This window comes from Carcharodon carcharias, chromosome 3, assembly GCF_017639515.1.
Source record: "Carcharodon carcharias isolate sCarCar2 chromosome 3, sCarCar2.pri, whole genome shotgun sequence".
Lineage (NCBI taxonomy): Eukaryota > Metazoa > Chordata > Chondrichthyes > Lamniformes > Lamnidae > Carcharodon > Carcharodon carcharias.
In genome coordinates, this window is record NC_054469.1 from 56,018,323 (window position 1) to 56,034,176 (window position 15,854).

Genomic DNA, 15,854 nt, shown 5'->3' on the forward strand with positions numbered 1-15,854 from the left:
ATCAAATTACTGTGAAAAATGAGAGATTTGGTTCAGTTCTGAATTACAATCAAAGTGAGTTGATAAGTTGAACAGTTACTATGATTAGTGGCTCACCTCTGAGGAATAGATATCCAGTTTCTGGAATGGATTAACAGCGATAAGGATGTCTCCGACGTAGGTATATATCTGTTGCTCATTGTAACGCTTTTGCAGCTGCTCAGTGACTGTATTCTATCAAAAGACAACAAATAATAATAGTATAAATAAATAATTGTGCTCATATGAAATAAAGGGCCTGATATTTACTGGGGTGGGATTTCCATGCTAAGGCGGAGAGACCTGATCGGAAGAATGCCGTGAGCTTTTAATGGGCAAGATTTTTAGATTGGTGTGCGGGCGCGATGGGCGGGCCGTGATCGGCCGCCGACCGTGATTTCACACTGGCTGGCCAATTAACGGCCAGCGCGCACTGAAATGCTCAACGCTGCTGGGGAGGGGTGGGAAGAGGGCAGGTGCTGATGTAAGCATGGGCAACGCTGAATGAAAATTCCCTGAAGGCAGAGATCTGCCTCAGGGAGCTGCAGACCTCAAAACAATTAAATAAAGGTTTTAAAATCCAGAAAAAAAAATGTCCAAGCATCACAATCAGTCACCTGAACATATACATGATGAAAATTCTGTCCATACATTTGTTTAAAGTTTAATAACAGAAACCTCATCCCACTCTTGGATGAGATTTCATCAAAAATGCAAAGTCCGCCTGGTAGATTTGCCCATTCACCAATCATAAGGTTTGATAGACCACAAAAAATTGGGGACAATTGGAACTTTAGCAACTTTAATTGTCTTCTTAAGTGTCGGCAGGTGTGTCTCCAACACTCGTGCATGCTCACCAAATAAAATTTTGCGCAAGGGCAGGATGATGTCAGGACGCATGCCTGATATCACCACGTGTGATTTCGCATCCAATTGGGTTGAGCATGCGCCCGCCTGCCGAGCTAAGAATTCTTCACAGTGTGCATGTTTTTTTTAAACAGATTTCCTTGCCCACAGGCCGGCATGAGTAACAGACTTAGCCCCCAGTCTGGTGGGAAACACTGCAGATGAGGCTGCAGCCCAGGGACAGGCAGATCTATTTGCTGTTTGGAGTAGAAATTGTGAGAAGGGCATGGGTACAGTGGTTTGCAGATCAAGGATGATCGCAGGGGCTTTGAGGAGAGATTGGGTTAAAAGTTAGGGGATCAGGGAGTCAGTGATCATGGAGGTGTCAGTAACTGAGGAATGATTTGGGAGGGTCAGTGATCAGTGTTGGGGCGATGGGGGAGCTGGTGATTGTGCGGTGGGGAAGCACTTCTGCTCCTCCTGGTCCACAAGAAATGCTGGTAAAGCATATACCTCTTTGGCACAGTTGGCCTTCCCTCCATTTAGCTGGCAGGTTACCTGGGCCCTGGGTAACCTGGCCAGCCAGTATTGAAGTTGGAAGAGAATTAAACCTGGGGTGCACAGTCTCATTAATATATTTAAAAATGCAATAAATCTCTGGGGAGCTCCCTGCCTCATCTCTGCCAAAGCTGGAAGTGGACTAGTTTGAGGGGGATGGTTTTAAGTTTGAGATTTTTTACATTTTAACATCTCATCTAACCCAAATCCACCTGTTTTGGGGTTAATATTAGACCCAAAAAGTCAGTCATTATAATGAATTTATAACAATATATACCCTTCTCCATTTTAATTTATTTCGTACTCCATTTTTCCAAAGAATCTTTGAAGCTTGTGATCAATTACTTTAAATGAAATATTAGCACATTGGAATAAACAGCAATAAAGTCGTTTTAATTCTTTTACTTCATCGAGCACTTCGAGTGTAGCAAGATCATCTCTATTATCCTCGCTTGAATTGGTGTTACTCTTCATATGTTGGCCCTTCTTCGTGTGAATACGTTCATGCCTACAAAAAAGATATTAAAAATTAGACTCTTGTCAAATTTGAGGTGAACATCATCAATCAGTCCATGTCTCCCATTCAGAAGGATTTCTTTGGGGACAACATGTGTGCATTGCATGCAACTGACCAGTTTTGGGATACAATATATGAGTAAGTTAAGACAGCACATTTTATTTTATTCTTTCCTGGGAAGTAAGCATCGCTGGAAAGGCCAAGACTTATTACCCCTCCCTAACTGCCCTTGACAAAGTGGTAAAAACCTGCCTTCTTGAACTGCTGCAGCCCAATTGGTGTAGGTACACTCATAGTGTTGCCAGGATAGGAGCTCTAAGTTTTTGACCCAGTGGCAGTGAAATGATGATGATATAATTCCAAGTCAGAATGGTGTGTAGCTTGGAGGGGTACTTAAGGTGGTGTTGTTCCCATGCATCTGCTGTCCTTGTCCTACATGATAGAGGTCATAGACTTAAAAGGTGCTATTGAAAGAGGCTTGCGGGTTTCTGCAGTGCATCTTGTTTACGATACACACTGCTGCCACTGTGTGCTGATGGTAGAGGGAATGAATGGATAAGGTGGTTGATGGAGTGCCAATCAAGTGGGCTACTTTGGCCTCTATGGTGTCAAGCTTCGTCAGTATTTTTGGAGCTGCATCCATCATGATAGTGCAGGATAGTCCATCACACTAACTTGTGCCCTGTAGACCATGGACAGGTACTGGGGTGTTGGGAGGTGAGTTACTCACCACAGAAGTCCCAGCTTCTGACCTGACCTCTTTTAGTCATATGTTATATGTGTGGCATGCTTGGGACAAAAGGTTACTTTGACCTACAGGCTCTACGCCATTGGATCATGTCGGGATCTATTGCAGACTAATTGATAAAGGTTGATTGCTATGATCAGGCAACAACTTCATGCTCATTGTATCATGTGACAATCAGGCTGATAGAAGGCTAACTTGATGGATCTAGGTTTATTCCTCTGATACATTGGGGGCAGGGGTGCATTGGGAGCAGTGCAAGTTTGAGTTATTGTTCTACTTATTTCCTACTTTGAGCATGGGTTATTGTATTGCTCGGGGGAGTAGTGGGGAAATATACTGGGAGCATCATACCTTGACAACTCCTAGCCAGATATGCAGATATTGTTAGAATTAGGAGCTCAGTATCAGTCTTCTCTAAAAGATATAATTATACAAAGTAAGAGAGAACTTACCTAAAAAGTGCTGTTAAGACAAAAAGGAACAAGTGCCATTTTGCCTCCTCTCCACTGGTGCAATGGGGCAGGTCTACTGCGATCTACAGCAAAATCTAGCCCAGCACTCACTTGCCAGAAAAGGACAAAATCTTTTCCAATGTTGCTGAAGCAAAAGCAACCTGTACTTATTTAGCAACTTTAATGTAGAGATTGGAGGGAGGGGGAGATAACAGGAAAGGAGAGATGAGCTGATAAAGATGACCAAGGCTGTGGTTAGAATGTAAGTTTTGAAGATACATTTGAAGCTGAGTGGAGATGTGACAAAGTAGAAGTTTTGAAGAAGAAAATTCTAGAATGCAGGGCCATAGTGGCTGAATCAGAAAATCATAGAACTGTATGGGCCTGGAATGAGGCATTCGACTGTCCAATTAATCCAGTTACCCTGTTCTTTCCTCATATTCCTGCAACTTTTTCTCCTTTAAGTATTTACTCAATTTCATTTTGAAGATACTATTGAGTTTATATCCACCACCCTTTCACATAGTGCATACAAAATCCTAAACATTTGTTGTATAATAAAAATTTTCCTCATGTCGACTCTTGTTCTTTTATCATTCACCTTAAATCTATGTGCTCCTTGGTTATTGGTCCTTCATCCATTGGAAACAATTTCCCTTTGTTTACTCTATCTAAACCCTTCGTGATTTTAAACCACCCCTATCATATCTCCTCTTGCCCTTCTCTGTTCTAAGGAGAACAATCCCAGTTTTGCTAGTCTAACCATGTAACTGTAATCTCTCATCCCTGAACCATTCTAGTAACTATCTCTAGTATCTTCTCCAAAGCCTTCAAGTTTGTCCTAAAGTGTTGTGCTCAGATTTGGACACAAAGCTCCATCTTGGGCCGAACTAGTGTTTCATATAAGTTTAGCATAACTTCCTGGCTTTTATACTCTATGGACCCAATTTTCGTCTTTGGGTCCCAAAAAGTGAGATAGGCCATTCTGCAATTCGCAAACTGCACCTATGAGCATGGTCCAACTTCACCTGCCATTTTCATCAATTTTGTCAGGAGGAGGGTTCTGGGTGCAGGTTACGAGCCAGGATTGCGTTCGGATCCACATTTGGTGTTGGGGCATGTTCGAGGCGGAGGCGGATTCATCTGTCCTCTGCCATAAAATGGCACCAATTGGTGCTGCACTCAAAAATCAGCCCGGACATAGCCCTGACACTTGGTTGGAGATGACCTGTGACCCTTGGCATGTAACTACTATGTATTTGTTTGCTGGCTGATACTTTGTTGCCCTGTGTGAGCGGGCCCATTGACTGTATCCCTTTTGTTGTTTATGTGTTCATTGTTTTATGCCAATGTTGAAACACACCCTATTTTATCATATCTCTGCTGCACCAGTCTTGTGATGCTTACCCCTATTAGTCTCTGACTTTTGAACAAGCATCGTGCAGCAACTCACAAAGCTCTGCAAGTCACCACAGCCGCACACTTCACCTGTGGCATGTGTCACTCTAATTCAGACCCTCTCACACTCACAACAACCATCTCAAAGCATTCCACCCTCTCAGGATGCAGCAAACTGAGCACCCCCTGGCCTATTCCCAGAGACTCCACATGAAGCCACAAAATCTCCTCCATACCCCTCATGCCCTTACAACATTGGTGACCTGGGATATGGTTTGCCACCCTCTTACTAATCATGCAATGGTTAGACCACAAAGCCTTTGCAAGTCATAACTTTCTCTCCCATGCCACCCACAGAGTAGCCTTGTCCCCTCAGGAGCTTTACACCCCAAGAACTACATGACAAGGAAAGGCATCACACATACACATGCTGACTCATGTGCCTCCAATTACCTTATGCCAGGATGGCTGATGCTTAGAGTGGCCAGGAGTCCCAGAAGGAGCTGTTCCATGGTTCACCAAGCATGACCTGGAGATCGTTCTGTACCAGGCCAAGGCTCAGAGGAGCTAAGCTCACAGTTTCACCAAGGCAGCTTGGGTCAAGATCGCCAAGCTGGTCAGTGCCTCAGGACAGCACTAGACACATAGATCGAGTGTCATAAGCAGTTCAGTGGCCTTCTGTGCTATGGTAAGGTGAGTGAGATGTTCTTCTAATGTGTGCAGCCTGGCCTTGCTGCAGGCAGCACAGCTGGCCTTGTATGGACACGGTGCACATGATGATGCTCTGCAGTGCAGCAGCAGCAAAGGCCAAGCGAAATAATTTATACTCATCTGAATGGAGAAAATTGGTGGTGAGAAATACCTTGGAGGCATCTCCAAGTACTGTGCCTTGATGAACCTGCACTTCACCCTTTCCATCTTTGTCTTTCAAGAGAACAGGGCCCACAAACTGAGGAAAATTATGAGGGCTGGGGTTGGAGCGTTGGGGGGGACCCAAGCCTGAAAGTGGCTAGAGGGGAATGGCAGCTGAACCCCAGCACCACAGCCCGGCCAGCCATCGGGACTTCACCCCAAGGTCTCAGCATTCAGAGGAATAGAGTGAGGATTCCATGCTTTTAGAGGGAATTCCACTATCCTCTGATTCCTCAGTCTCTCAGCCAGATGCTCCATCCATTAGTTGGGTCCAAGTGAGAATGGCTGCCCTTGCAGAAATACAGGTAGTGCAGTCTGAGGTAGGGCCCCAATAGGCCCCTGCATGATGAGGCCAACCGCCATGACTCTTGCAGTCATATAGTCAGGAATGTGAACAACCTGTTGCCACCTCCTCTGCATTAACAAGAGGAGCATTACATAGGATTATCCAAGAGCAGAGAACACAACATTGATTACAGCATTAATGGGATCACTATGGTATTTATAGAAGTTTAGTTGTGCTAAGTAAGAAACTAGAGATGTATAAATAAAACAAACAAATATTTTTAACTGTGGAAAATAATAACTATGTACAATACATTTACAGATTTTTGGGTGTGCCCATGTAATCCAAAGTCTTTATTGCCTCAGCCAATCTGAACTGTGCACCCACATGTCAATCATCAATTCTCCATTGGGCTCATTTGCAGGATCCTTCCAATGGCTTTCCTATTTGTAGCCAAGTCCATGTCAAATTCAACCCCTTGGGCAGCATTTTCCCCCTGTTACGGGGGGTTGTATGGGAGCGGGTGCGAGCGGTCGGGTTCCCAATCAGGTTGGGGGCACAGCACCATTTTACGTGGACGGGCCAATTAAAGCACTATGCTTCCCTGAGCCAGGAGTGCGCTCTTTCGCTCATGCACACTAAAGAGTGCACAGATCTCCCTGAGGCAAGTGCTGCCTCAAGGAGATCGGCTCAAGATTCAACCTTTCATTAAAGACAGAAAAATATATTCCTGACATGTCACCTCATGTGACACTGTCACATGAGCTGGGACATGTTGCTTTCTTTTATTTAAACATTTTATACAGATTTTAATACCCTCATGAAACCTCATTCTGCTTGTAGATGAGGTTTCAAGTTTTTTCTGAAGGCTACCTTAAGGTTGGACGGGCAGGTCCATTAATCAATGAAATTACTTTTTCAATGGCCTTAATAGGCCTTTGACAGTTCAACAGGCATGCAGCTGATTTGGCTGCCCGCCTGCTGAATTGGAAATCTAAATGACATGGGGTGATGGGGTGACATGAGGATGCACGCCCAACGTTTCCCCGCATCATTTTAAGCGTCAGCAAGCAGGCCCACCACCCCCCCCCCCCCCCCAACAGTGCTCGCCGACCGGAAGATGCAGCCCTATGTCAGGGTGCCATCATGTGAAGCGCCATTGCATGAGAATGTCTCAGGTGACTATGTCATCCTGCATGGGCTCTTCAGAGCATGTGCGTGAATGCCCTCTCCCTCATCTCTGGGCACCCTCATGTTGGCCTTCCACCTTACCTTTCTCATGGGCACATAATGCTTTCTCCTCCACCTCTTTTTATTCTTCATCTGAGGACAGGCCCCATTCCTCCTTTTCTTATGGGTCCAGAACCAACCCACTTATTCTCAAGTATACAGCCATGTGCCTGGGATGTGATTTTAAACATTCTTGGCAGCCCAGGCTTCCTGAGGATAAATGAATCATGGCAGCTGCCAGGTTAGCAGATGCAGACAGAAAAACCTCTCTCAGTGGTCACAGAGGAGTTGCACATTCAGAGAGTGGAGCCCTCTCGGATGATGTGCCTCTCAGAATTTATGTAGGGTGCCTCTTATTGCCATGTGCATGCAGTCAACTACACCCTGAACCTGAGGCATATCCTGTCAAACCCTGTGTCTGCACTGCAGCATCCATGTTAAAGGGGATGAAATGCCCCACTTTAGCAAAAAGGATATCAGTTAACTGATGGATGTACCTGTCTGCTGCGGACTGTGAGATCTCACAGACGTTAGATGAGGAGTTTAGAAAAGAGTCAATGGCAAAGAAATTGATGGTAACTGTCACCTTCAAGGTCACTGACAGTGCATACCTCTAGTTTCCTCTTAGCTGGAGGTCTTCTCACAAGAGGTTGCAAAGCTCAGCCACCACCTCTTGGGATAGGCGCATCCTCATCTTACATTGTCTCTTGGTGATCTCAAGGAACGTTACCCTGTTCCCGTAAAGCTTATGGTGGGTAGTTCCTCAGCATTCTATGCCTTCTTCTTGCAGGTACTCGACATCACGGTGCCTCCCCACCTTGGAGCTGTTGCACATAGTGAGCGAAGCATTTCAGGCTGCTGCTGTTGCTGCTCCTCCACCTCTGCTTCTATGTACCACAGATGAGGATGGTGCTGTTCCCATTGTAGACTGCAGATTTTAAAAGTGTTTTCTTTAATACTCAGGAGGCTGAGATTGAAGGCATAGGACTCCTTCTTGTTGGTGTTCAGATGTGGCTTTGAAGGAACCTTCCTTTATCTGCCCCTTCCCTGAACATTAATCTTGCTTGCAGGCTGTGTTTGGCGGTTTAAAAGTTGCAGAAAAACACTAAGCAAAGTTGCTGCACTTTACTCACGACTCCTTCTCTTCCTGGCAAATTGTTTCACCATGTGACAGAGGAGACGTGTGAATATTCAGTCCTGACAGAAATAGCAGGGCTCAGGAAATGTGATTTTCATCCCCCTGTTATGCTGGGGAGCTCAATATAAGTGGGGGTGGATATGCATTTCACACAGGAGGCAATACATGTGGTAAAGGGATATAAAAATAGTCCTGGTTCGGGAATGCGAAGGAAAATCGGGTTTCCTCTGAAAAAAAATTTTAAGTTTGGCCTTTTACAAACGAAAATGCACTTCCACAGCCAGATGAAAATTCAGCCCAAGCATTCATATTAGGCCATCTGGCAACTATTTTAATAGAAGCGGGCTGAACATATGGCCAGAGATCTGTTTTGCCAGATGGTCTCATTATGAATGTTTGGCTGAGCTCCAAGGGTAACTAATGGATTCAGCCAAGCAGGGGTTTGTTTATATATTTTCAAATGGAACTGCTAGCTTTATTTGATTGGCAGTTTTATTACCTTGTAATAATTTAATCTATTTTTTGAAGTGAGTTTTCAATGCCTGTATGTTTATTTGGACAGGATTATAGGTTTCTTCAATGGGGCTTTCACTGGCTTTATTTGATTGACAGTTTTATGAGAAGGTAGGAAGGTGAATTTTCTTCAAAGGGAATGTGGAATGCCTGATTGTGTTTTTTTTAATTTCATGAGCAATTCAAAGTCTTGCCTGTGATCGTATATGCCTCATGCATTCTATACTCCTGGTGAGATAAGCAGAGTGGGAGGCGTGGCCTCAGAGTCTGCTGGAGCGCTGGCCCCCACAGTCCACCACTAAGAGGCTGACATCAGACAAGCTGGTCTGTTCCCATGCAACGGGGGTCCACAGGCCAGAAAATTCCAGTCAACCTCTGGTAGGTGGTCTTAATTGACCGTTAACTAGTTTAATTGGCTACCCTCCACCTGCAGACAGGTAGCCCTTCCATCCCTGATCCTGCCTCTGGAAAAATGGCTTGGTGGCTAGACAGTACTGGCAAATTGGCAAGTCATCTGGCGGCGCAAAATTACTCACCTGCCCATTCCTGCTCATTATTGGGTCAAATATTCTGCCCTATCTTTAGATCTGAGCATTAGAACTCAAAACTCCTCTGTGGGAAACTTTATTGTGGGAATGACTTAATCTGAGTAGCGGAATCAAATACTAGTGATTATTTTTCTAGTTTAGGTTTCATGAAGCTATGCTACGCATTAGATGTTTAACATAAATCACAAGACAGTCATGTAATTTTCAAATAACAAACAGTGTTATTGGCGATGCAGTCAAGTGACTAATAATCATGCAAGTCACCCTAGGCTGGCTGTGAAAGGAGAAATGTCTGCATATCAGGTTGCTAGAATCAGCATGTGCTTTAAACCTAGACTCTGAAATCATGAAGTTAAATATTCAGGCCCCAAACGCTCCGCAGAGCGTCTGGCTGTAACTCTGGTAGAAATCCAATAGAAACCATTAAACAGCAGCATGGATCAAATTGGTGCCAATCTCTGTTCTGGCTGGCATGGATTTGGGACCTGCCTTCTTGCCCTGCCCATGGTGGAAACCACAGTGCTGTTTTTTAGACATGCCTTTGGGCAGGGAACTGAAGAGGAAGAATATCATGGTTTCTGGAGAGATTGAGGTATCCATGTACAGAAATCACTAAAAGCTAGTGGTCAGGTACAAAATGTAATTTAAAAAGCTAATAAAATGTTAGCCATCATCTAAGGGAGGTTGAATACAAAGGTAAAAGTTTAAATGTTATGCTATATTTGTATAAATTCTGATTAGGCTGAAGTTCTGGGCGCTGCGTCTCAAGAACAAAAAAATGGGTGTGGTACAGATTCACTAGGATGATACTGGGTATAAAAGTGTTAAGTTGTGAGGACAGGATGCATAGACTAGGCTTTTATTCCTCCAAGTATGGAAGATTAAGAGGTGACATAATTGAAATGTTGAAGATGGAGAAAGACAATTTCCTGTGGTGGAAGAGTCCAGAACAGTGGTCAACTGTTAGAGCTAGTTTGTGCAGGGGTGATGTCAGGAAGTAATTCTTCACAAAAAGTGTAGTGGAATCTGGAACTCTCTCCCCCAAGGTTTGATTGAGGCTTGGTCAATTGAAAATTTAAAAACTGAGACTGATATGTTTTTGTTTACAAGATTATTAAGGAACATGGAACCAGGACTGGCAAATGGAGTTGAGGTACCCTGCAGCCATGATCTAATTCAATGCCAGAACAATCCCGGGGAGCTGCATGGCCTACTCCTGCCCCTATGTTCCACCATCTAAATATCTTCTTTTGTTCTCCTAATACCTTTTGACGATCTTACTATAATGATCTTTTGTATCGTTTGTCAGGCTCCTTAAACAGTTTACCAGTCAATTGTCTTCCCTTTGGCAATTGCAGTATCTGTTTACTCTCCTTTGTTTTCACTCTTCCACCTGCTGGATTATGTTTCCCTTTCAGTTCTGGTGAAGGCATATGTACTTAAAATATTAACCTGTCTTTTCATTCTGCAACAAACAGATCTAAGTTCTCAGTCTTTCCTGTTTTTTGTTTTATGATTTTAATTTGTTTTATGCCCACAGTACTTGCACATTTAATATTCTGTGGCTCCACTCAGTAAAGTCTTCAAAAGCATGGCCTGCTTTAAAGTGCAAATATTAAAATGATTAACTACTTACTAGCAAAACATGCAAGCAGCTTTAAGAACTGAGCTCTCGTTTGGTGCAGTGTGTCTACAATTATTTTTTTCCTGACTTTTAATTTCAAAGAAGCCAATCTGTTAGTGATGCCAATTAAAAATAAATTGAAGTATGTTTAGGTAGAGACAGCTGGGTCCTGAACCTTTTGAAAGCTCATTACCAGGGACCAGAAGAGGTGCCAGCCTAGGCACTTATTTCAATCAGTGTCCTAAGAGAAACAATGTATTATCATAACCTCAATTACGTGACCAGCAATGTATCTCTGACCCCTCCAAATAGAAGCAAATGATTCATGAAAATTCTAAACAATATGAGTAACAACATTTTCACATTCAACAAATTTAATTAAACCAGTTCATCCACCTATTCCTATGATGTAATTAGGACACTGAGTTGCAATTTCAGGGGAGAACATGGAATTTGCACACTTTCCCACCAATCCCCTTGACCTCCCTATCCCACCAATCTTGTGTTTGGTGGCCTAACCAGTGGTCCGGAAAGGGACTCCTGACTGCTCCAGAAAAAGCTAGGAAACGTTTTAGGTGAAATTTTGTGGAGCTAGTCTTGGGGGTGCTCCTTCTGATCCAACAAATTGGCCTACTTGATGAGATAACAACCAGTTAAAAGTTAAAATTTGTATATTTATGCAGACAATACTCGCAGCATATGCTTAAGAGCGGAACTAATGTTTGATATTAGAAAGAAGAATTAACTAGTTCGTATAAAGTTTCTGTGATTTTCAAGTTAAATATGTTTGAAACTCTGCTGCTTGCTATTTGAACCAAACTGTTATCCCGATTAAACATATAAGCATACTTTCTTAAAATAGGATGTAGAGATGTTTCACATATTAGGTACTAATATAAAATATAGTGGTATCAATGTATTTGTGCCAGAGTCCCTTACAGTCCATAACACCTAACCCTAACAAGATTAATAATGGTTTCACATATCAATATCAGAATAATAGTTGGAACATGGCTTATATTCCTAATATGAGTGCACCCTAGAGACTTATAAATAACCATTTCTCATCCCCATTATCAAGACATTGTCTCTGGATGAAATAAGAGATATCAGTTGATTCAGTGCACAGTGTTGGAATCCAGGGGAATGCACTGGAGAGTGAGAATGGAGAATGGTAAAATCCACATTTTGTAAAGTAGGCTTTCAAGAATTAATTAACTGCGAAATTCCTCAGGGTGTGATCCCAGCAGTTATGCTGAGATGGTATCCACCAGTTTGTAATTTGCACTGGGTATGGGTGGGCACAGTGCCAGTACAGGTACCTCTCCAGAACTCACTATCTCTCTAGCTAAAAAATGGAACCTGTTTTCCATAGAGTGGGGACATTTACCCAGGCCCCCAAGCCTTCTTGGCCAATTTAGAATTTGTTTAAACAAAAGACATTGGGCTGGATTTTCACGGAGTTTTCCCAACCTGACGAATCTTTAAGAATGATGGCCAGGGCTCGGATCCTGGATTCCAGGCCCCATTCCTGACACCCCGAGTTTTGGTCAGTGCAGGGATAAGTATGCGGGCTGATGTGGTTCATATGCCTGAACCCTGCACTCCTGACCTGTTCGGCTCCATTGCGGGGATAAGCATCTCCTAGACCTCTGCAATTTTCATGGAGTCAAGCCACCTTTACCTTGTGTAAATAAACATTGAGCAATTGGGGAAATTTCCGAACTCCTGCTATTTGCCTTTAGGATGAAAATCCAGCCCGTCATGTTTCTTTCAGATGCAGGCTACTGCTGTGCCTATGGCCCACCAGTGGAAGTGGGTACATCTCAAGTCACTCAGCATGTGAAGTCCTGTTAAAAAGAGTGCAGTGTGGACTTGCAGTTTAGTGATTCCCCAATCTTAGTTCCAGGATCACCTAGACCATCCATCTATGTGATCACATTTGCCTTGTAAAGGGAAGCTTTTGATTCTGCCTCTTATGAGGCATTTGGTAAACAGCCAGAAATGGTGGAGACCCAGTGCAAGTGAGTCACCACCATTTTATGAGAGATCATTCCAGTGTCTGGTTGAAGTTATAGCATGAGTCTACCTCAACCCTATGACTGTTCAGGCTTCTTGTCTGTCTTTCTGCTAGGATTCAGAGGTTGGCTGTAATAAACTGGGGCAGAATTTACACTGATCAGGCAGGCTTGCGCCTGATCTGATCCAGTGTGAAATCGTGCAAGATAATGTCGGGCAAGCGTCCCAATGTCATCCTGCATTCACACGATATTTCGGTCAGCGGTGCCCTCAAAAGTCGGAACCGCACCAGCTGACAATTAAGAGGACAATTAAGGCCATTAAGGTGCAATTGTCTGAAATTTTTCATTGCCTGTCCAACCTTACAGTTGGCAGATGGGCGAATCGGCCAGGCTGCCTTTGCATTTTTCATCAAACCTCATCCACGGGCTGGATGAGGTTTTTGTGATGAAGTAAAATATAAATAAATTTCTGTGGACAGCATTTTTAGTAGCTATATTTTCAGGTGCTTTATTATGATGCATGGACACTTTCTTTCAGCTTCTGAAACCTTTATTTTTGATTTTTCAGGAATTCAGCTCCCTCTGCCTTCAGGGAGCTTTTTCTCAGTGCTGGCCTGCGCCAGCGTTGGTGGCAGCACCTGCCCTCCTTCCACCCCACCCCAGCAGTGCTGAGCTTCTCAGTGCGTGCTTCATGCTGGCTGGCCAGTGTGAAATCGTGGTTGGGGGCCAATCGCGGTCGGTCTGTTCCCCAGCCCATTCCGGTCCCGCCAATCGTCCCCACCCACTGACCTAAAAATTCAGGCCTTGGTGTACCGGACAAGTTTTTTGTTAGGAACAGTAAATTTTATTTACAGAGCTCCTGATGAAGCTACTTGCTCGAATCAGGTCCACAACTCGAAAGCTCCACCCCTAAGATTACTCGCGCTTAGGATTGATTTGTCTGTACAGTCAAATGATCCCCAAACAGTATGAGAGGTTTTACTTACACTCACTACATCCCTCCCCCTTTAATTTTGTTTTACATATCTTATTTACAAGAATACCTTAATCCACAACATATACAAATATACACAGTTCATGCGATTATAGCTTAAGTCTCTGAGGTGGTTTTCTGATTCGGTTAGAGCAATGTAGCCCCACGACTTGAGATTCTTCCATTGGATTGACTTGATCAGGAACTGCGGCATCAGGGACATCCTTAGACAATGGCAGTCCAGAATTATTTACTTCAATAGAATCAGGTATGTCAATCTGGCACATTAGGGATCAAAGGTTCAACTTCAATTTCAGGTGGAGTAACTGGTTGTTGAAGTGTCTCTCTACTTTTAGAGGATCTACGTGTTTCTGATCAATCTGGTTTTCCACTTCCACTTGGTATGATAAAGGTCCTGCTTCAGAGGCAATTATACCAGAAACCCATCTAGGCCCATTTCCAAAATTTCACACGAAGACTGTCCCTCCCACAGTAAATTTTTGATGTTTACTGGGAATATCATGATTCACTTTCTAAATACTCTGGTTCTTCTCTACCTTCCCTTCTAAGTTAAGAAACACCAGACAAAACCTTGTACGAAGGTGTTGTTTCATTAGAATTCAGACGATGTTGAACCAGTAGTTGCATGAGGAGTCGTGCGGGAGTTGAGAAGTAACCATGAAATTTGTGTTTCTAACGTTCCTTCGGATAATTTCTCCATTCCTGTTTTAAAAGTTTGTACCACTCTTTCTGCTAACCCATTGGGTGAGAGATGACATGGTGCTGTCTTGATATATTAATCTGATTTAAGTTCATGAATCTCTGTAATTCCGTATAAGTGAAAGCAGCACCATTATCCGAAACAATGACTTCTGGTAGGCCATGTGTGCTAAAACATTGGCACAGATTTTCAATAATTGCACACAATGTCAGTGAAATAACTTCATACACATCCATCCACTTAGAATGCGTGGCGAAGATCACTAAAAACATAGTACCTAAAAATAGACAGACATAGCCTACATGTAGTCTAACCCAGCGTCAACCCGGCTGCTCCCACTGAAGCAGTGGAGCTGAAACAGGCAACTTCTTTCGTTGCTGACATTGGAGATAGTGCTTACCCGTTTTTTCTATATCACTGTCTATACCTGGCCACGAGATATAACTTCTCGTAAGCATCTTCATTTTCAAAATGCCTGAATGCGCATTGTGAAGCTCTGTCAAGAGTGGTTTTCTTCGTTGTGAAGGGACGACGACTTTTGCTCCCCACAACATGATTCCATCTTGACAACTTAATTCAGTTGTATTTTAACTCTTCAGAGGCTTGTGCATTCGACCATCCTTGCAATACCTTCTCGGACTCCTGATAAAATTGGATCCCAGTTTATCCAATTCTTCATCTGCTTTGCGCAGACCGGTGATGAGTCCAGGAAATTCAATACAAGTACAACTTCTTGAGACACTGGAGCATGTATAATGTTATCTAGCAAAGAGAGACGATGAGGGTGTCTGCATTTGCCAGATGCACACCTGGATGGTGCATAAATGTGTACCCATATGCCAACAAAATCAAAGCCCAAGTTTAAATTCTGGCAGATGCTATTGGTGGTATTGTTTTATCTTCACTAAATAAACCCGTTGGTGGCTTGTGATCTGACACTATGATGAAATGTCAACCAAGCAAATAATGATGGAATTTCTTTACTCCAACTATTATGGATAAGCCTTCTTTTTCAAGTTGTGAGTAATCTTTCTCAGCTGCAGAGAGGTTTCTGGAGACATATCCTATTGGTCTTTCAGATTTGATTTCTGTCTTTTCTTCTTGTGTTTGCTGCAGAGTTTTGTATTATCTTTCATTTTGATTTCACAGTTGACCAAATTTCTCCCTGGTGAAATCTTAACCTGGTTCAGTTCGGGGGTTGAGTTACCCATTCACATCTTGGAAAGTTCCATGACTTTTCCTTCTAATGCCTCTTTTGTCTCAATAAACTGATCCTTCAGTTCTTCTATCTCCTTTGTGTATTTTTTGGCTTCCTCTTAGAACATTGTTGAGTTTTTTCTGCCAGTTGTTT

At 43.2% G+C, this 15,854-nt stretch overlaps 1 protein-coding gene across 1 annotated transcript in view; it reads right to left on the reverse strand.

The window, feature by feature from the left end:
• The window catches only part of myo3a (myosin IIIA), a 611,422-nt gene that overhangs the window by 321,859 nt on the left and 273,709 nt on the right, over positions 1-15,854 (reverse strand). The window contains exons 9-10 of the mRNA XM_041183939.1: positions 1,828-1,930; positions 97-213 (exon numbers count right to left, since the gene is read on the reverse strand). Coding sequence (XP_041039873.1) covers positions 97-213; positions 1,828-1,930 — 220 coding nt within the window. The remainder of the gene's footprint in view (positions 1-96; positions 214-1,827; positions 1,931-15,854) is intronic.